This window comes from Antrostomus carolinensis, unplaced genomic scaffold (genome assembly GCF_000700745.2).
Source record: "Antrostomus carolinensis isolate BGI_N321 unplaced genomic scaffold, ASM70074v2 scaffold28028, whole genome shotgun sequence".
NCBI classification, from domain to species: Eukaryota; Metazoa; Chordata; class Aves; order Caprimulgiformes; family Caprimulgidae; genus Antrostomus; species Antrostomus carolinensis.
Genome location: NW_010331336.1, coordinates 8,983 through 31,586, shown reverse-complemented (window position 1 = coordinate 31,586; position 22,604 = coordinate 8,983). Strand labels below are relative to the sequence as shown.

Genomic DNA, 22,604 nt, shown 5'->3' with positions numbered 1-22,604 from the left:
AAAAATGCATTCCTCTCAGGAACAGTTTTAGTAAGACATTAACTTGAACATGGGATGGAGGTGTCTCTGGAAGATGAAGAGTATCTTGGAGAGAACCTACTTTTTGGAGATGGGGATGCGATGTACATGATTACAACACTTTTATAAACTATTATTTTTATTTTTCCACTTCGTAAGCTGCTACCAGTATTTTTTTCTTGTTATTTACCTGTAAAGACTGGTGGTATGAAAAAGAACATTATTGTTTCTTGAATTTATGATACGTTTTTGTGCTCTGAGGGCAGGGACAGAGGCTTGGGCTTTTAGAAAAATCTAATCTTTTGTAGAGTACATAGCTCTTAAAGTACCATGAAAATTCTGTATTTCTGCAATCGTGCTTGCAGAGAAGCATCTGGCTTTTTTGTTTTTAAGTAGACATTGTGTTTATTGTACCTGTTGGTTGTGTGAATTGCAGATGACGTTAACTTGTATGGTGAAACTGGTCAAGTGCCGTCCTCACCTGAGCCAGTCAGTAGTTGAATCCCTGCTGACCCAGTTGCACAGTGCCCAGGACGCTGCTCGGATTCTCATGTGCCACTGTTTGGCAGCTATTGCCATGCAGCTGCCTGTCTTAGCAGATGGGATGCTGGGAGACCTAATGGACCTCTATAAATTAATTGGACGATCTGCCACAGATAAAAAACAGGAACTCTTGGTAAGACCTCTTTCTGGTGAATAGCCCTTGATGGATAAAGTCTATATAAATTACTGCAGATGGATTTTATTTAAAAAGGCAGCTAAACTGTTTGTTAGGTCAAGTTGATGTGCCAGTCTGTAGCCACTATTTTAATTTTTGCTTTAATTTCTGACTACGTATGTCAGTGTTCAGTGTTAGTGTCTCACAGGTGGAGCTGAATTTTGCAATGTATTCCATTAGATTTTCCAGCAGATGGCACTGCTTACACAAACCTAGCTATTGAAATTATTGGGGTATCTGTAAAATAATAGTTATAGAAAAACAAAATGGCAGTTAGCTCAATTTATGTATGGTACTCTGATGCACATTAATTTTAATATACTGTAAGAGATAATGCTTTTATTGCATCTATTTGGAAATGAGTTTGAATTTTAAGAAATAAATGACAAGCTTCCTGTTAATTCACTTGGAGCATTAGAAATATCTCAGTTAAAGGCCAGAGTAAAGATTCTTTAAATGAAAGTGACTTTCATCTATAAAAAATACTTGGGTTGCCATAACTACTTAAAAGACATATAACTGAGAAGTTCCTCAGTTAAAATTTATTTGTAATCTTCTATGTAGTTTTGAGTGCAGATGCGAGCAGATAATTTCTGGTAGTTTAGGAAACAGAATTGTCTGCTTTTTTTTCTTGCTTTATTTAGTTCCTTAAATATAATCTTCTTCCTCACCCCTTCACTCTTCATTAGGTTTCTCTTGCCACAGTGATATTTGTGTCCAGTCAGAAAGCTTTATCTCCAGAAATCAAAACTGTTATCAAACAGCAGCTTGAGAATGCCTCCAATGGATGGACAGCCTACAGGATAGCCAGGCAGGCTTCCAGAATGGTGAGTGAAAAAACCTGGAGGAAAATGGTTTGGTATGGTTGGAAGGATGCTAGTGATTTCTTTGAACTGGAAAAAGAAAGTAAGGAAAATGGTAGGACTCAAGAGGAGGAAATGAATAGGGAGGGGTGAAAAAAAAAAAAAAGTTTTCCCCCTTAATTCCCTGGAATGCTGATTCAGATATATGCTGTTTAGGGCAGTCATCCCATCAGGATGTTTTTTCACTTGTCTTTTTGATGTATTCGACAAGGAAGTAAGTAATGACCTGATACTTTCTTGAGCAGATGCCTAATCTGCATTGTCTAGCTGTTCTTTAGGTGATACAAGTCATCCTGATGTGTGCTTCTCTTTCTTCACTGAAGAAAAGAAGAAAAAGATACTGTTTGCCTTTTCCCTTCAGTAAAGTCACAGCTGGGGTTAGAATTACATAGCAACCCGAGTACAAGTTGCTGGGGTAAAAGTAAATTTTGATATTAGTTTCTCATCCTGTTGAATCATCTTGTGTAAATTAAGTATATACTTCATACAGGCTGATATTTCCATAAAATAAGCATTTGTGCTTTTACTTATTGTTAGGATTGTCATGATCAAATGATTGGAAGAAGTTTCACTGTTTCTATATTTTAAGTAAGGATAGTTCTGAACATGTTACTGTTCTCTTATTTGTATTTATTTCATAGAAACCCCCAGCCTTCTTTCATGACCCCCTCTTAGAAACATTCTTGTCGTTACAGGGCAACCATGACATGGCCAGAGAACTGTATCAAAGCCTGCTGACTCAAGTGGCTTCAGAACACTTCTACTTCTGGCTGAACAGCTTGAAGGAGTTCTCCCATGCAGAGCAGTGTCTGACAGGTTTGCAGGAGGACAACTACAGCTCAGCGCTTTCTTGCATTGCTGAAGCTTTAAAATCCTATCACAAAGGAATAGCGTCACTGACGGTGAGCACTAATCTTCAGCTTCAGTGATGATGTTTCTCTATGCTGCAGCAGGTCTGTCTGTCTCTTTTCTTACACCTCTGAGAAGTTTTTAAAGGTGTCTGACATCTGCCAGACTCTCTTTTTGAGAGGGCTGCAGGGAAGAACCAGTTGTAGCACACGGCATCTTCAGACAGAAGATCCTGCAGCTCAGCTAAGTGTGATTAGCTAGATTTCTCTTTTTTTCTTTTCTTCTTCCCCCTGCCCCTCACTTCCTGCCTTGATCAAATCATATGATATGTGACAGATCTTTTTTAAAGTTACAGTACTTATAAATTTTCCACTCCCTGTTTTGCGTTGAATGAACACTATTGTAATCAGGCCTGGGAATTTGTCTAAATTGGCTGCTATCTTCTCAAGATAATGGAGAAGGATTCAATTGTCTTCCTCCCTCCCGCTGAGTTCAGTTTGCCTTGTATTTGACAATGTGATCCTGTGAAATCCAGGACACCTGGATACTTTCTTGAGCACATGCCTAATCTGCATTGTCTAGCTGTTCTTTAGGTGATGCAGGTCACCCTGGTGTGTGCTTCTCTTTCTTCAACAACACCAATTTAGTAAAAAGAGGGAGGACAATTCAGGCTCATCAAATCAGCAGAATTCAGATGGTACCTGCTTTTGTACACATACTTTCTGCTTCTCTGGAGCTTCTCTGGAGCTAGCAAGAAGCTGTGTGTGTGATGTCTGTGAATGTAAGCCAAAAAAAGCATTCATGAATATGGACCTTCAGTTCTTACTGTGAAGTTGTTTCTTCAAACAATAGTTTCTTTTATATTTTAGTTTCCATTAATAAATCTTTACATACAGTTTTCTGTATGTCTTTTGAATTAAGCTGCTTTTTTTATGGTTACTGGAACAGTCAGTGCCTTAACTATTCAGATATTAGTGTTTAATAAAGTTCAGATATTACTGTTCATTAATAAACTATCCCTGAATAAGCAGGAAGGATGGAAATTTTATGCCTTAGTTCACTGAGAGAAAGCTCCATCATTCCTGAAGTATTTGTCTTTAACTTGCTGGCTGAGTGAATAAGGCTTTTAATTCAACATTTCAAGATTTCTCTAATGTCTAGAAGGCATTGAGGGGGGGAACCTCATCTAATTAGATGTTAATATTTAATACAAGCAGAAAAATGACTTGCTTAAATAGACCATTCTGTGATTCAGTAATGTAATTAGCATTTCCCTAGAGCTTGTTTCTTTTTCCGTTGAATGATTCCTGTCATCATCTCCTCTGCTGACTTCACTTCCTGCATGTTGCACAGTATTGCACCCAGAAAAGCACTTCCTTGTGGGTTGTTGAGGTCCAGAGGACTAAGTACAGGTTTTGGAGGGCTAGAGAAGAGGAAACTGGATTTTATTGCTGGCTGTTGTTGACCTGGTGCATCACTCTGGACAACTTCCTAACCATGCTTGAGTGGATCAGCTGTAAAAGTTGCCACTCAATGCTTGCATCTACAGAGCTCAACAACTCAAAGGGGAGCAAAGTGCCATAAAGTGCATGTGATGTATCCCTGTGCATGGCATCAGGGTTGGAACTAGGTGATCTTTAAAGACCCTTCCAACCCAAACCATTCTGTGATTCTATGATAGTCTTACTGCTTCAGACTTTTGCTGTCTCTTCCCTCTGACTTCAGCTTTACTGTTGCTGCTGTTTCAGCGTAGAGCTTGACTTGGCACTGTTGGTACTGCAGACCGTTAGTGCGTATGATGAACCCTTTGTAGCTGGAAGACACTGTGCTGGTAAATCTGTTGCAGATGTTTAGTCAGCCCACTCTAGCAATGATGAACTACTCAGACAGTGTCTGATCTTGTCAGAAAATTTCTCAATTCCTTCTTGGTATACATGCAACTGTCTGTCTTGCATTGCTACATACAAAATGTTATTTCATGTGAGTTAGTCCAGTTGATGAAAACAGTCCTGTTACTTTGTGGATGAGAGACAGGGCCGGGGAAGGGCAGGGACTTGTCGTAGAGCCTGTCAGCCACAGTCTCCATTGGTCTTGCTGTGTTCTTGCTTGTATAGTTAGCAAAGGTTTTGAATAGCACTTGCTCTTTGTGGCACAGAACATGCATCTCATCAGAAGCATTGTGCTTATTTTTCACTGCTGGAAGATCCAGAACTTGAACAAAGCGCTAATATAACCAATGATTAAGTAGCACTAACTACAGATACGTTAGTAACAAGTGGTGGTGTTTGAAGAACTTGTCTGAGCCAAAGAACTCTTTGTCATTTTCAAAAAAGAATTGTAACTCATTTATTGCCCGTGTCTATATGGGTAGCAGATAAGGTAAATTGCAGTTTAATGAGGCAAGCTTGTATTTCCATTTACAAGAATCGAGTCCAATTTGTGCTACTAAAAATGTCTGGATTTTCCGGTATAAGTACTGGTACTTTACTCTCTATAAAAGCATGTAGTCTCTGTAGAGCAATTACAGTGCAGTGAGATCTCTTCCACAGAGGGTTTTCTGAAACCACCCTTGCAGAATAACTGTACAATTTCCATTCAAAAAGGATTTATTTTTTTTTTTAATGCCCTTGGAGAAGGGAAAGCAAAATGGTAGATAAGAGAGAGGGGCTGAATGCCTCAAGTGATGAAATAGTGTTATTTGGTTGAAATCTAACTCAGTAATTTAAAGTGGTTGCAGTTGGCTGATGTTCCCTCATTTTAGTCAATAGTGGGCCAGTTCTCAGATGGCGTGATCTTTTGTGAGAAACTAGTTTGCTGCTTTCCTGCTGGCAAGGAAATGGTTCTTAGTAAGGTTTTGGGAAGGGTTGTAACTTCTTGCTTCCAGAAGTGACCTTTTCTGTTGAGGAGCAAGAAGCACTGGGGAAAACATGCATGAGTTTAACATACTTCCATTCTCTGAGTAAGAGAAGGTTGCAGTGCTTTGTTTTGGATATGGCTTTTTCCACTCCTGAAGAAAAAAGTGTTCTCTTCTCAAAATCCATCAGTATAAAAAAAAAAAAAAAAGTAGTAGATTTTTGGCTTAACTAGTATCAAATCTTTGAGTGCTGCAATTTGTTCCCTCCTGGGTGTCCTAAGCTGTGACAGATGCTTCTACAAGACATACAAGCTCTTAGGGAGCAGAGTTTCACAGAACTGTATTTTCTAAATAATAGCAGTATATCTACCCTCCTGGAGTTGTGTTATTTACTGTTCTTAATTGTTACTAAATTATGTCTCTGCCTTTATCAAATGCAAGGTTCAGTACCTTCCTAGTGTTCCTGTCCATTTCACAGTTCTAAAAAAAAAAAAAAAAAAAAAAAATAAAATAAAAAAAATTTAAAGGTTCTCACCTCTTCCTCTTGCTGCAGGTAACTTTAGCCAGTTCTTTTCTGGTTGATGCAGAGAATCACTTTTTTCAGTCCTTTGTGTTTCTGTTTGCCTTCCAATTCAGTGTGCTCTCTCGTATGGTAAGGACTGTCTGGACTAATGTCATTTGAAGCCTAATGGCTTGGCCTTGGAAAAGAGGAAATAGGTGCCATAATAGCATTGTAACAGCTTAAGTCCCTTTTGTTACAAGAGTGGTACGCTTGAAATGCAGCTTAGTAATTACCTAACTTCTGTGTCACTTATATTAAGTATGATTTAAATTGAGCAAATATGTTAAATGTAGTTTTAAAAAGGCAGCTCTTAGAATTGAACTGAAGGGTTCAGTTGTCTGATGGGACAGTGCAGTGGCATTGCAAAGTTGTTTTATCATGTTTGCTTTTGACCTAGATTGCCAGCATTCCTGTTACTGTGTTTCAGGCTGCTAGTACTCCACTTAATCCTCTGAGCTTTCAGTGTGGATTTGTGAAACTCAGGATTGACCTTCTGCAAGCTTTTTCTCAACTTATTTGTACCTGCAACAGCCTAAAAACGAGTCCACCACCAGCTATTGCTACAACGATTGCTATGACGTCAGGAAATGATCTCCAAAGGTGTGGGCGTATCTCTAACCAGGCATGTGTTCTTGTTCCACTCTTGTGTGGTTACATTTATGACTCTGATATAAATTTTGCTTTTCAGCAAACATACCTGACAAAAGAAATGAAAAGTGGTAGTGAAGCGTTTTGCTAAATAGGGGGCTCTGGTTTTCACCTGTAGGTATAAAAAGGTCTTCCTGTAGCAGGCCATATTTTGAAGTTGAGCATGCATGTCTGTTTCTCATACATTCACATGCCCAGCTTCCAAGGATATGCATGGCATATCAGTAGTAAGGCACTCAGTACACTCAAACTTGCAGCAAGACATTTTATACCTTGTTTCGAAACACCTCAGGTACTGTGATTACACTAAGGAAGAATATATACTTTAGGATTGTACTGCAACTCCTTTTGGCAACTGACTTGATATCATACAGAACAGCAAGCCAGTCTGCTTCTAAAATGCCTGTAGACTGCAAGAAGGAATCAGTGGGGTGATCTTTGGAGGACAGAGTGATTTGATTTACCAGTAGGGGATGGAGGAGATTGTTGGTGGGTTTTTTTTGTTTTGCTGTATTTTTAACCCAAGGAGGGTATGCTGATGCTGTGTTACAGGAAAAAGCATCTATTTAATGCATAGATAATAGTCTGTCACTTTGGTGATTTTTATCTGGGTGAAGAAGCAAGAACTCTATATATTTTGGCAGAGTATGTTGTCTTACTCCTTCAGTGTTGCATGTTACAGTGTAGTGGTTTTCTGGATGTGTGTGGTTTTGTTTGTTTTGCTTTAATTTGATTTTCTGACTAGTAATATTGTCTCTGTAGATGAAGCACTCAATGGAGGAATTCCGAAACCTGGCTACACGGTATGGTGATCTGTATCAGTCATCTTTTGATGCAGACTCAGCAACTCTAAGGAATGTAGAACTGTATCCTTTTAAAATCTTAGAATTTGTCTACTTTCCTTATCATATGGGCAGCATGAAGCTTAACAATCCTCTTTTCTGTGAAGACTGGCACAAGGTCATTTTGAAGCAGTGAGTAAAGTAAAAGTTAGGTACCACTTGCTTAAAACTTATTTGGAAATACATGTTGTTGTCCTATTGTTTGGAGTTGCTTTTTGAACAAGTTATGACACAAATTGCAACACCATAAAACTTGGGATTTTCATAGTTCTTGCTCAGTGTTTACTAAAGGAATTACTGTAGAAATACTTAACAAAAAACTAGAGAAATGAGGAAAAGTGCCAGTAAATATATGGCATTTCTTGTTTTAGGTTCCAACTTTGTAAGTCTTTTCACTCCTTAGTATTAATATCAGACAACAGCAGAGCTGCCTGTTGATTTCACATGCAATAGAAGCTCTGATTTTGGATCCGGAATCTGCAAGGTATGTTTGATAGTTAACTTTCTACTCCTTTGCTATTTATTTCTAAATCCTTGGGGCTTTAAGCCTAGGAATTCAAAGAATGTTCAGAAAGTTTCTCAGTAGACCCTTCTAATTCTCCTCTGGGCAGACCTGAAGGCCTGTTGCTGCTGTGCTATAGCTGGTAGGCTAGGGACTGTGTTTCATAGTCTGCATTTTATACTGACTTTGCTCTTGAGAGTACTATACTGGACTTGTCTTAAATATAGACTTGCATTAAAATAAAAAACAACTTTTAATCTCTTCTGTAGCCACATATTTTAACTTGTGTCATTCTGTGTTAGCTCCCATACCTGCTGCTTGCACTTGTAAGCACATATTAGTTTCCTTCAGAGTCCTGAAAGTATATGCACTAAATTAGTTTAAATTTCTAATGTAAAGGTTGAGATTAAATGGAAGATAACATGGATAAACATCTTCTTAAATGTGTGACTTTATAACTGAAAGTAAAAGCAAACATCCTAAGTGACGGCATTCAACTCATTATGAATTAAGCATTGCTTAGAAAATGTATTAATCATACCTGTAAAAAGTATGAAGCTGTGGACTTCAAAACTTTAGGTGTCTAGGAGATGGAATTGTATTCAAAGCATGAGATTATAAACTTCCAGAGTTAGTCTTAACTCTTGACTAGCATTCTTGCTTTTCTTTGAGAGTTGTGAGACTTAAAAATAGTATAAACACTGCAGGCTTAAATAAAAGCTAGGAGAATTAAGCATGCTGATTCTGTTAGACCTGTAACTGCATCAAGTGAGAGAGGGTCGGGACAGAAAGTGGTGGATAGGCTGTAGTTAAGAAAGAGTTTAAATGTTAAGGGTGAGTCTTAATAGTGGAAAAAATAATAAACAAAGTAAAGGTTTGAAGGACATAATTATTTCTTAATTAATTTCAAATTGTAATAGAGGATGGTCTTGTTGGGCCTGTTTGCGAGTGAGCTTCCCAGATTATGGTAAAGAAACTGTTAGATGCAATGAAAAGTTTTATTTTTCAGTTTCCAGGAATATAGCTCAAATGGAGCAGCACATGTTGAGAGCGAATATGAAAGAAGAATGATGTCTGTATTTAATCATGTACTGGAAGAAGTGGAATCCCTCAACAGGAAGTATGCTCCTGTGTCTTACTTGGCAAGTAACAGTTTTTAAATGTGTCTTCTGTAGGCCAAGATTCCAAAAACTCAGCAACTCCATATCTCTATGGTGGTCAAGAAACTGAGAAGCACACTCAGTTAATTAACATAACCTCTTACTGGCACAAGTGGTCTCTGTGGAGACTCACTTCTTCAAAAATACTTCAAAAAAGGTTTAGATAAGACATCTGTAACCTTACCGGTCTGATTAGAAACGATGTTTTGAACATTCTGATACTAAGAATATAGCAGATGCTGATGAAGTACCTAAAAATAGTATCAAGTCTGTCAGATCTGTTGCCACACTTGCCTTCAAGTTCTGAAGGGAGTTCTTTTTGTTCATGCTGTTGTTAGGAGGGAATTCTTCCTCTACCCTGCAGTGCTGGAGGGTCCCGCGCTGGCCTGGCTTCGGTCACGGAGCTGTTGGCAGTCAGTACTGTGTTGTGAGTGTAGCGTTTCTCTTATCAGTGCAGGTCATCGGAGAACACAATGTAAAGTGTGCGGAACGCCAACAGTGAGCTGATAACGTGCTCCTTTACAGGACTAGTATGGTTTCCTCTTTTACTGTTAGTGAACATCATAAAGCTGAAGTGCCTGTTGGTGGGAGCAAGGTAGCTCATTTGTCATGGCTGGCATCTGTTTGTCCTGTCTCTAAATTCAACAGTCCTTACTGATTCCAAATTGCATGGAAGAATGAGTTGTGTAAAACGTAGCAAAGGTAAACCCTGTAAACTTAATTGTTACTGGCTCTGTACCAATACAGATTAGTGACTTCAGCAGCGCTGCCTTGGCTCATCGGAGCCAGAACGATGGTGTAGTGCAGTGGGGAAAGGAAAATAGACAAGAGGCTTAAAACTTAATTATTGCAGCACATAAAGTTGTGGTAGATGCAAGTCTTGTTTGCTTGGAGGGGAATTGTTGGTTATTTGAGAATTTGTATGTGAGGTTTTTGTGTATGAGAATTTCAAACAGATCCTACTCTGCTGACTCTTAACACTAGGACCGCAATCATTTGGATTTTTCTTTTTCTTGGCCTCCTTGTTCTTTCCAGTGCAGAATACCTTCTTCCTAAAGGGCAGGACATAACCAGAGAGGCTGCATGTAATCACTGTCATCATAGTGACTTATCCTGTGACTGTATCAATATATTTCTGGACTTGTAGTGGAAATTACTGCAGTTAAAGTACCTCAAGCATGTGTCTTTTTGCTATGCTATGAAAGATTTTTTTGTTTCTCATTTGTTTTGGCTCCATTTCTTACAGCATACAGCTTGTCTGTGCAACGCTGTCATTGCACTGTTGAAGGTACCCCTTTCATTTCAAAGGTACTTTTTTCAAAAGCTGCAGTCTACAAGCATTAAGGTAAGTACTGCTCAAATGTGGTCTAAAACTTCTCTTTATAGAGTCTTTTACTTCATGAGAAGAGCCTTACTGAAGGCACAAAGCTTCAGCATTTTTAGTGAAGCTACTTAACCGCAAATAGCGTCTGGGTTTATCTGTTAGGAATAAATTGAATAATATGTAGATATGATCATTAAGAACCATTGGGCTGTGACTTAGGCAAGTAGGATTCAGTTCTTTGGTTGCAAAGCATTAAAGATAAAATCTAACTAGAATTTTTGTTGATTCTGATTCTGCAAAGCTAAATAACATTCTAGTCCTGGGAAGGCACCTTTTATAAACTTGTATTGTTTCTCCTTTTCCTTTAGAAAGCAATGCTTACTATCTTTGAAGAAAATTGTAATATTTATTAGCTGACTGAGTAAGAGTGGCTATATGTGACCTTTGAGGGGGAAGTGATGATTTTGGTTTTTTGGTTTGGGGTTTGTTTTTTTTTTTTTGGTTGATTGGGGATTTTTTGGTTTTGGGTGGTTTTTTTTCTCAATTGATCCATTTTTCTAGGAAAAATGAAAGCCTTAATATTTTTAATATTTGCTCTTACTGCATTTTACTTCTTTGTTCAGCTTAATGTACTTAACCTGCGGCTATTTTGTAGAAGGCTTTTTCCACTTCTTTTGAAGAAGTGCAATTAATGAAACTGATACAAAGACCAAATCTGATATTGCTGATGATGCTTATTATATTAACAAATCTCAGATATAAGTTCTGTGTTTCCATTTGCTTGTTCCCCTACCAAACCAGTCCTTGGAAATTTTTTTATAAGAAGGTGTTCTGTTTCATCCTTGAATTGTGTGTGCTTTTCTGGAAGCATAGAATTACGTTTTCGTCTGTTTTCTTGTGCTTCAGCTTGCTCTATCCCCGTCTCCGAGGAACCCAGCAGAACCTATTGCAGTACAGAACAATCAGCAATTGGCCCTAAAGGTGGAAGGAGTGGTTCAGCATGGATCAAAACCAGGGCTTTTCCGGAAAATCCAATCTGTCTGTCTAAATGTCTCTTCAGTGCTGCAGAGCAAATCTGGACAAGACTATAAGGTATGGATAGAATAGAGCCAGGAGGAGTCATAAGTTTTCTTACTGTATTTTCCTGCTCTTTTGTTTGGCTCTGGTTAGTAGAATTTTCACATTGAAATGAATGGGTTCTTCTGTAATCCTCTCACTCTTGACAGCTGACATTCAAGCACCGGCCAGAGCCAGGCATAGTGCATGGAAGGGATCTGGGGTTTTTAAGTCTGCTATATGCTGATAACTTTTTAGTAACAGCTTTTCTTTCAAACAAAAGAGGCTTTGTGACAAGTCATTAGGAATCTGCTTCAGATCAGGAAAATTCAGCCTAGCTTTATATCTTATGAAACTCCCCAGGGAAAAAAAGACAGAAGCAGATTATCCTCTACCACATAGTCCCTAGAATTTTTTAATCCTCATTTAAAGGTGTGGGTATTTTTTTGTTTATGGAAATTAGGGAGACAGGCTGTCCAAATTAAACAGAACCTGAGGAGATACATACTAAATTCAAGTCAACAGTTTTATCAAAGGTTGCACATCTGAAGTTCAGATTCTGCTAACGTGTGATATTAAGTAAAATGCCTGTTTTGGTGGGTTTTGTAGTTGTTTGATGGTTTTTTATTTGGGTTGTTTTGAGGGAGAAAAGAAAAACATCAGTTCCATCAGAGAACAACAGGACTAGGAAGTGTGTGATGTTTATCTGACTCATATTACTCTGTGGAAAACTAGAACCTCAGGGAGAGAGAGACTTGTTAGCTACTTTGCTTCTGCTAATATATATAAAAAATAACTCATTCATCAATGAAAAAGCATGTCAGGCTGTTGGTTTAGGAAAATTGAGGACAAAGATTTTTTTCTCTCTCCCCTTCTCCTACTCTCCTCCCCACCCCCTGCCCCCCAGCTTCAGATGGAGAACAGAAAACTTATTTTAACAGGTTTATATAAAGTGGCATTTCAACCTTCCATGTGTTCTCAGATCCCTATTGACAACATGACCAATGAAATGGAGCAGAGGGTGGAACCACACAACGACTACTTCAGCACTCAGTTTCTGTTAAACTTTGTGATCCTTGGCACTCACAACATCACAGTAGAGTCCTCTGTAATAGATTCAAACGGTATTGTATGGAAAACTGGGCCTAAAACAACTATCTTTGTTAAATCTCTTGAGGATCCATACTCCCAGCAGGTTCGTCTTCAGCAGCAGCAAGGACAGCCACCATCACAGCAGCAACAGCAAAGAACAGCATACTCACGTTTCTAGTTCCCAGAAGTGACTCTGTCCTGGTCAATGCTATTACAGTTTTTCTTGGACACTTTTTTTGAAAGACCTACAATTTTAACCTTCTCCTAGGAAGTCTCAGGTGCCAATTTGTTGCTTCTTAAATTATCTAGGGTGAATTTGAACTTGATTCAGCAAAGGCAACTCTGTTCAAATTTGGAGTTGTGCTGTTAATATAAGAACTTCTACCTGATCTCTTCACTTCTGTTTACAGACCTGTTGCATCAGGCTCCACAAACTTTGATACCAGGGGGCAGCAAGAGCTCTTTGACTAGTATTTTTTGAAGCACGTAGGTTCTAATGTTAGGCTCACGGGACATCGGTACATACTCTGACTAGTCAATACAGAACCGAGTGCAATGCCAAGTCTGTATCTTTTAATGTGAAGGAATTGGCAGGATATCCAGAGAAATTTTTTTTTTTTTCTAACATTTTAATAGCAACTTCCAGTATTTGGCTGGTGTATGTGTATTATTAAATTACATCAGCATTATTTAATGCATGCATATGAAAGAAAAACAGTTATGGCTCACTTCTCATACTCAGTCATTGTAGAGAGATGAGATTGTGGGATTGCTGTCCTGGGAGTCTTACAAGAGGCAGAATTTTGCAGGTGGGAACAATAGCTGTTTCTCAGATGATACAGAAAAAAATTGCTGTGTTTTAAAATCTTAATTTATCTGTATTTCAGAAGGCTTTGGTTTTGGTTTTTTTTTTGTTTGCTCTTTGAAGAGGGAAGTTAACTTGCAAGTTGTCATTTGTTTTAACTGCTTTATTTTTTAAAAAGGAACTTTATACCAAAACTTTGTAATCTTGTTTACTCTTTGACTAATTTAGTAATCTTAATTGTTACTTTTACAGGATGACTTGAAGCATAATTTTGCCAATGCTAGAAATTGGTTCAGAATAATTTTGGAAATACGCTGCTTCGTATGTAGTTTTCATGCCTCCTTTCAGACGTAAAAGGCTGAACTCTGCCTGTATCTGGACTCTTAGGCAATAGATCATATAACATGTCTTTCACCTGGTCCTCGTAAATAATCTCTGCTTATCACTGTGCAGGAAAGTAGGACCTGCTTGAATGGGGAGGAGGAAGGATGGTACTTCTTACAGATTTCAGTTCGTAAATGTTTTAATCCGTCTTATTGGAGCAGAAATTTTCATTGTTTTTTTTCTCAGTAAATTCCTAAGATACTGTTATTTCTTCAAGTTGTTTTCATTGTAGAAACTGACTAGAGTTTGCAGATCCTGCTTGCTTTATATGCAAGAGAATATGAATTGTTATAAGCCTACATTTCTTTGGCATAGCTGGATAAAGAATTGTTTTCACTGTGTTTTCCTGTAATAGTTGCTTAAGAAATCAACTTTCTTCCCCTTGGCTTGAGACTAATCCCCTCAAAACAACAAAAAAAAAAAGTGATCATGGTAGATTTCATAATATCTTGGTCAGGCTATAGTCCTAAGACAAAAAGGCAAGATGGAAATAGAAGGCTCAACAAATTGGTGGAAAATTCACCATTATCCTTCTTGAATCTCTTTTTAATTTTGTGTGAGACAGAAGTTACCACTGCCCTTCAAGCTGGCTGAGGAAAGTGGTGGTTTCTGTCTCCACTTTTATGCTCTAATACTTAATTTTTTGTGTGTGTGTGTGTATATATGCATACAGCTATGTATGCACACGTGCATACATGTGCCTATAGCTATGTATAGTTACACTGTCCAGAAAGAGAGGATTCACCTAGTGTTGTGCATGCAGTCTGTCAGACTGAAAATCTGAACTGTTTGTGGTTGATCTTAGCCACAAAATCCTCTTTATTGTAATGCAAAAAAAAAAAAAAAGCCTAAGAGGTCAAACCATTTTTTTTAATCCTGCATAATGAATGTGTGTTTCTTGCTCTGTTATTGACCAATATGTTGCTGGAAACCTGTCATGGCAGCATTCCAGAACAACTCAGAAATGAAAAGAAATCTCCACACTGGGGAGTAGACTTATAAGTCATGAGATGTTCACAATGCATAGCTAAACCTATGAGAAGGCTAGTAGGAAAAAAAACTTATCCAGGGAAAGCCCTGACCTGGCCTGAGGCTTAATTGTCTGTGAGCCAGTAAGATTAACCCTGCTGCAGTTGAAAAAATTGTTCCTTCTCCAAACAAGTTTGTTCACATCATCTGAGACGCCTCTAGAACTCCAGGAACTTGTATCAGTTTTGGAGCCAGGCAAATAATAACTGAAGTCTGAAAATCTGGATGCTAGGTATGGGAGACTGGGGGGTGAGGGTAAATGTCTTCTAGAAAATGGCAAGTAGTATTTATTGGAAATTAGCTTGCATAGGAAGGTGGCTTTCTCTTCAAGTATCTGAAATTCTAACAAATTCTGAAGTGTTTCTTATGCTGGCTCATTTGCAGGTTAGTTATATGTGTGTGCTGATCAGGAAAGACCCTGGACCTGTTACTAAGTTGTCCTTTTATGTAAGCACAGTGTGTTGGGTTATGTGGGGTTTGTAGTGAAGTTATTCTTCGGGTGTTTGTTTTCAAACATTGTGTATTTTTATTCCTAATACGCTTGGCAAACAGGAAATGAGATTTTTGTAGAAATCAATGACTCAAAATACCCAAAGAGAAGCGAGGAAGGGTGTTACAGCTACAGCAGTGTACAGAAAGCTGCTCTTGGAGCTATCAGCAGTGAATGTGATCCTTGACTATTAATAGAAGCAGGGAGGTTATCTTGCTTGAATCCTGCATTCTGTTTCTCGTGCCTGTACTTGAAGATGTACAACAAAGGATCTAGAAAGTACTTCTATGATATGGACCCAAGTTATGTCTTCTTAGTATTTCTCAATAAAAAAAAAGCAGTAACTTGATCACTGGGCATAGCTGCACACTGATAATGGAAGACAATTCACATCTTTTTCACTTTTTGGAAAAAGAAAGGCTGCTGCTAAGAATAAAAACAAGGCTTATGCAGGCAGCTACATTGTTATCTAGTCTTAATGATTAAGATAAGCTTTTATCTAGCTGTGATAAATTCTTGGGCTAGGAAAGGGTGGAGATGATCAAATTAAGATTACTGGAAGTATTCATAGTACGTGCAGGTCTGCATTAAGGCAATAGTAATTGGTGTTTAGGCTCTAGAATTTAACCTGACTTCTTGGTGGATGATGCAGCTAGTTACTCTTGGAAGTGCTTACTAACATTCTTGTGAACTTGTGCTTAGACATACCAGAAAGTGTCATTTCTAGATTCCTGGTTGATCTCTTGCTCAAGGCAATGTGGAACCTCAGCAAGGGGTAGGGAAGGAATTTCCCCTGTAAAATTCTGCCTTCCTCTGGGGTTTAGAGTGTAATCTCCTTCTAAGGTCATCTAAGTGTGTTTCACAAGTGATTCCCTGAAGTTGTACTCATCGTGGGTATTCATGGCGTCTTAAACTTCCTTTTCTTCCCATTTTTGTCTTTTTAAGTATGCACTCATTTTATATGAGGACTGAAGTGCCTTAATTTAGCTAAGTTTTTTGATTTGATAGTGGATATATACATAATCTTGGACTTAAATCTTGTGAAAATGTACGGGAGTTGAACAGGTCTAGAAACAACTTCAATGGTCCTTTAAACATATGTGCAAACTTTAAAAATTATTTTCCTTAGTGATGTCACAATTTTAGTTAAAAACAAAACAAACAACTTATTGAGGAACTTGATAGGATTGGAATGAATCACTGCATCCATAAAATCTCTTTTGAATGGTGTGTGTGTGTGTGTGTATGTATATAGAGAATTCGTGCCCTTTTAATTCTTAGAATTGTCTTCTCAAAACAATCTGTTCCTTTTGTGGTGGTGCAGGTGTAGCCAGGTATCTGCATGCCCTAAGCAAGAGCCGGGAAAAAATAAGAGGGGTGGGGGTGGGATGTAGGAGCCCTGCCAGCTCACAAAGCAGTTCTGAGTTGAGTAAGGTCCAAGAACTGGTAGTTCTCTCTGCTTGACTGCTGTAACCCAGCACTATTGGAGCTGCTCTTGCTTCACCTGCATAGATGCCTCCAAGGACATAACCTTAGATGCTAAGCAAAGGGAGATTTATCCAGAACCTTGGCCTGTGAGCCTCCAAAGCAGAGAGAGTGATAGAGACAAAAGCACTTCTTGAAAGCAAGTGCTACGTTGCTTTTCTGACAAGATAAATTTGCAGCGTTGCAATTACCTTCTCCCCATGTGAATTTTTAAGCCAGGTGCTGTTTAGTGTTACTGGGAAACAAGTCTTTAGTGGTGACCCTAGATGGCCCCTGAGTTCTTTGTGCTCCCAAGGAACATCTATCTGACAAACAGCAGCTGATCAAACTTGCTATTGAAATCACAGATTACATGTATTTCAGCGAGCAGCCGTCCCAGTTGGTTGTTTGGCACAATTCAGCAGAGTACAGCAACTTTCTGATTGTCAGCATGGTGCTGAGAAATGGGAAGTATCTTCTTGGTGTTCTCATTTGCTTTTAGGATAAAGTCTTTATCTGCCTCTTGCTTGCCCACCTCAAAGCAATATTATTGAAATTAAGGACAGCTTGATTGTATGTTAATGGAGTTCCCAATTAGCCTCAGCCTCCTGATTCAAGGATATTAGACAAGGTAAGAAAAGCATTCAGTGAATTTTGAGAGAAAAATCTTTCTCAGGCTAGAAAGAGCCTGTGGCAGTGTCTTAAACTCTTTTAGTCTACTCAACACCTAACTGTAATAAAAAGCTGATTTTTCTTTTCGTGAGCACTGAACCAGTGACCCAGTAGAGCAGTCAAGGTGATACTGCAGCTTTTATATTTTATAGAAATAAAACTTGGGCCATAGCCACTTCACAATCTTAAAAATAATCCTTTCCCCCCCGCCCCCCCCAATGGATAGGGAGTCTTACATTCACATTCCCTCAGATTTGAGTTTGATGGGGTTTTCAAGAAGTAATAAAAGCAATTGTTTGGAGTTTTTTATAGGTATTGGTGGTAACTACAAAACTCCAAAGAGGATGAAATAAAGACTTGTGTGGGTTGGCTGATTTCAAATACCTTTGCTCAACAGTTTTAAATATGTGACTTGCTGGCAATCCATCTTAGATTCCCTCCTTGCTTACTAGAAGTACTGAATTTAGGAATGCAGTTAATTTGAAATTAATAGCTGTCCATGCTTAACAACTTCTAACTACATTGCAAAACCAGTGAGTAGCAGTTGAACTAGAAGAGACTGTGATAAACTGAATGGTATGTGGATGGGTGGACTCTGCCAAAGACAATGGGTGAATCTTCAGGATACAGTTTTGTGCTTCACTTAAGACAGTCTAAATGTGTGGTGTTGCTAAAAGGGGCTCTCTTTGCTGCTTATTCCTGTCTCTCTCTTTGTTCTTTGCATCAGATCATGAGTTTTCCCAGTTAAAATGGTTTCATTTTGCTAGGGTATTTTTTCAGCCGAATCAGCAGGTTTGTCTTGGCTGCCTGTATAGCCACTTGATCAACAGAGCCAGTACAAGGAGGGTGCTGGGAAAGATGTGTGGTGTATTCTGGAAGTAATAATCAACTGTTGGACTGACTGACCATGTGTCTGTGGTATGTTTCTGTGTTTAACACCAGTCTGGAGGGAACAATCTGTTCACATACATCTGAACTGTGGCATTTCTGCATGGCCAGTTTGAGAGGGCAGAGATCACTGTGGCAGTTACCAGCCAGCTGTCTGGCATTCCCATCTGCTGTGAGTCACCACCCACGAGTAAGGCAGCAGAAGGGAAGAAATGCCCTTGTGGAGCAGTGGATGAGGCCAAGCCCGTGGTGAATTGTCAGTCTCTGCTCTGGAGTGGCTGAGGTGTGCTTGAATATGTCCTGACTTGACAGCTACGCGTGTGGGCAGTAGCTAACAGTTGTGAGTGATGACAACTGTCTGACTCGCCTTGTTTCAAAGCGTGCTGAAGTCATGGTTCTGATTTCACATTAATTTTTAGTTATACTGGTGTTATTCCTACAGGAACACTTTGAAATTTTGGCTACAGCCAGGCTTTTGTAACTTAATCTTAAATTGACTGGCAGTACTTTCCTGGGTATGTGTTTGCAGAAATTGGTCTGTGCAAATAGCAATATTCAAACTAGATCATTGTCCATCGAGTAAAGTGGTAAAGCAACATGGATGGAGACCTCTTGGAGCTAGTCACCCACTTAAGACAGATAGGAAATTCCAGGAGTTGTAATAATTCCCAAAAAATGCTGTGTGACCTCTTTAGAAGGTCTCTTTTCATCGTTTTATGAGGGAGGAACTGAAGCTCTTGTAATTAATTAGGCTAATTGTTTAACTCATCTAGTAAAACCGTCACTATGACACATTTTTTCCTAAGTGGTATGAACTGAATCCTGTCTGCAATGTGCAAACTCTGATTGATAGTTTATTTCCTTTGTGTCTCTCTATATGTCACCAGTAAAGAATTGATGTGTGTTTTCCTCCTTGCAGAGGAAAAGATTTACCTGACAGTATTCTGTGTCCTGTGAGAGAGATGTAGGACCTTTCCTTCTTTTGCCTGTTGTAAGGGTGTGTGGGTGTGTTAGTGTGGACAAAGTCTTTGAGTTGGGTAGAAATTTCTGAGAGGATTAATTCCAACTGCATCTGTGTAGCACAACCTACATGATGGATCCCCTAGAGAGATTTGTATTTCTGTTAGTATGTGTACACTAGGTTAAGAACAAAAATATACTCTGATTTTTTATTTTTGGGGGGAGTGGGGCAATACAGGTGAAATATAAGGATAGCTTGAAGGCTGTAAGTTTAGTTGTCTTCCTGATATTTCGGCCTGACCCTAAGAAAAGCACCTAGTTATTGTGTGTTGGTTTTCCCATTTAAACAAAACCCAAAACCCTAATTCCTTATGCTTTGCTGTTCAGATTTTTAGAAATTAATTGATCCTATGGAAGTACAAAATACTGTGCTGTTGTTTTGTGGAGGGATATTTTTTGGTTTTGTATAGGAAAATGAAGGTCCCAACCCTTGACTACTAAATGTGTTGCGATACCTACAGTAGATCAACTTGTCAAGATAACAAAACTAGTGCACAACTTGCATGGCAATAATGCTTTTGAGAAAAATTATTTTAAAATGCCATGCTGATGAATCAGTCTTTTTCCCTTTTTTAAAAAAAATATATTTTTTTTAAATGAAAGCTTAACAAAAAACAGTATTGCAGATCAGGTACTCAGGTCTGTCCTTTAATGGTACAAATGTACTAAATGGCAGATGGGAATGTTGGTGATTCACTGAATATGTTTATATATATGTGTAAACACTACCTCACCAGAAAAGAGCTTACCAAGAGAGATATGGTAACTTAAAATCTGTTTTCAGTGAAGCCCATTCTGTAGTACAAACATGGTGAGCTGTTGCTGTGACAAGACAGATGGAGAGCCCTCTGCAATGCCTGCCTAATCACCCGAGATGTGCCTTTCTGCTTCTCTTGGGCTTTGTGCTTTCTGGGCACTGCCCTTACGGTCATGGCTAATAACAGCATTTACAGACAGACAATCTACTCTTGAGTCAGCCACTGTTTACCTGTGATGTAATGTAGTTTTTCTGATTCATGAGTTCTCACCTATGTCTGACCACTTACCTTCTGCTGGCAGAGATGAGAATGTTCTTTGATATGAAAAGCTGCCAGGAGCTTGACACCCTCTTCCTGCTGTAAATCTTAGGCTGCTTCCAGCAGCTCCAAGGCAGCCTAGGGAAAAGCTGGCACTGACCACCTCAAATACTCTACTATGCAATCTGAATAAATTCTAAAAATGCCACTTTTAATCTCTTTAGCTTTTACTTTCAGCTGCTCCTCCACAATCATGATAGCTGTAAATCATGTTTTGCATAAACTCATTCCTCATTTTTATTTTTAGTACTTGACTCCAGGAAGTGTCGCTTAAAAAAAAAAAAACACAACCAAGAACCAAATGTTCAGTAAAATTTGTCTTTCTGACAATATTGTTAGACAATTAAATTAGCTTTGATTGGGCCTTCAAATGCCCGGTCTTGCTGGGCTGTGCCTGATGTATTTGGCCATTCAAGGAGTAAAGGAACAGCAAAACAGGAACTTAATAGAAGTTCTACAAGCTGAGTGTCTTCCCCTCAAACCTGTGGAAAAGGAAGTGCAGGCAGGAGGTGGACAGCACTTTTGTGAGACTTGCAAGTTGACAAAAGTTGATTGCAAGTTACCAATTTAAAAATATATCACTGTAGTTATCACCTGGTTTATTTCCTCATCTCCACCTTTTGGAAGAGAAAAAACTCAACAGCCTCTCATTGTGCTCGTAGAAATTATTGCAACTAATAAAGTTAAATATTCAGTAAGCCAGAGTTTTGAAATATTGGTATCGCTGGGAATGAAAACATAACTCATTTTTACCTTCAAGGAAAGACTGTCCAGTTTTCTAAAGAAGCTATGGAGCCTGGGTTAGTCATAGAATTTTAGCTGTTTGAGCACTGATTCATTTGTACATGTTCTTAGTTCTAGTTGTGATGTTGGTATTGAAAAAGTGATGGCTGAATTTACAGGCCAGAGATGGAAAGGGCCTTGTCCAGCAAGAGAGCAGCAGCCTACAGCTGTCCTGCCCGAGACATAACTTGTTTGCCAGTGATTTGGTTACCTGACAGACTCTAGATGGATTCAAAAGCCATTCACAGGAATCAAGTTTCTAAGCAGAACGTAGACAAAAGTTTCCTCCAGTGTAGGACAAGTCCTGTTAATGCTGTAGTAGGGTTGACACAGGGCACGGGATCTCTGCTGTAGTTCTATATTGGACTTCTGTTAAAATGATGTACATAATTCATGCTCAGTAGAAGCAGTCGAGACCATGACTAACTTGTGCCACTCTAAAATATTAAAACTTCTAGACCACTTCAGTTACAAGCCTGGCAGGACATACAGCCTGATACAGTGAAATATTTACCTGTGTTATCCAGGCAATGCCAAGGAATACAGTCATTGTGAAGAATGCTACTTGTGATTAATGATTATATTATGTGTTTCTTTAATTATTCTGACTACCTAGGAGGAGAAGGAGCTACAGTTGAGTGGGTATTCCACTTACTAAAGTATGTTGGAGATGCATGAAAGCTTTGTACCTTTTCTTCAGGAATTTAAATCTTTAAAGTATCGGCGCATGTGTAAGCAACTGCTACTCTGAAGGGGGGTGGAAGATAACATAAACTGGACAAATTTATACTTCTGTAGTAGGAAAGATTAAAGATTCATTCTAAAAGAGAATCTGAAAAGGATCTTGAGCCATTTGAGTTTCTGGGGGAGAGAGATGTTAACGGTGCATTTAATAAACAGACTGAAATAGTATATGTTATGTAATGAAACTACTGATTAAAGACTAATTTAAGTGTACTTGATGATCAAATCTAATGTAACAGAATTAATAATTCTGAGTTGCTACAACTAGAGTCTCATTCATAAGCATCCTTTTTAATCTAGCCTGTAGCGATAGCTGGAATTTACATGCTCCTGTGCTTATCTGTGTTGTTTGTTTGTTTTTAATGGCCAATCCAATAGCATTGTATCAGAAATTCAAAATCTGATTTTTTTGCATTTATGTAGGCACCTCTGAACTCCATTTGCAAACAACAGATGTACTTAGGAGTGGATCTAGCATGGAACTGAATGTGTGCAAGTGGCTCTATATGCAAAACTGTAGATTGGACTCAAAAATAGGAGAATTCCAGCTCGTGTTTCCCTGCATAATGAAGTCACTGATTAGTACAATCAGATTATATAAAAGTCATCTTTGGTGTATATATAATACCTGGGTTCACATGAAATTTTAAACAGTAATTCATATTGTTTATCTTGCATGATGAAAGGATATAAATGAACATACATTTGTGTACATTGTGATGACCTTTGTAGAAACCCTGCAGGATTTTTATAACGGTTCA

At 38.6% G+C, this 22,604-nt stretch overlaps 1 protein-coding gene across 1 annotated transcript in view; it reads left to right on the top strand.

The window, feature by feature from the left end:
* INTS7 (integrator complex subunit 7) overlaps positions 1–12,683 on the top strand; it is a gene marked incomplete at its 5' end in the record, with an annotated part of 22,253 nt that extends 9,570 nt beyond the window's left edge. The window contains 10 exons of the mRNA XM_010173191.1: positions 455–694; positions 1,426–1,563; positions 2,295–2,501; positions 6,292–6,486; positions 7,275–7,378; positions 7,770–7,838; positions 8,866–8,998; positions 10,263–10,361; positions 11,247–11,432; positions 12,379–12,683. Of these exons, the coding sequence (XP_010171493.1) occupies positions 455–694; positions 1,426–1,563; positions 2,295–2,501; positions 6,292–6,486; positions 7,275–7,378; positions 7,770–7,838; positions 8,866–8,998; positions 10,263–10,361; positions 11,247–11,432; positions 12,379–12,666 (1,659 nt within the window). The remainder of the gene's footprint in view (positions 1–454; positions 695–1,425; positions 1,564–2,294; positions 2,502–6,291; positions 6,487–7,274; positions 7,379–7,769; positions 7,839–8,865; positions 8,999–10,262; positions 10,362–11,246; positions 11,433–12,378) is intronic.
* Between the last annotated feature and the right edge of the window lie 9,921 nt (positions 12,684–22,604).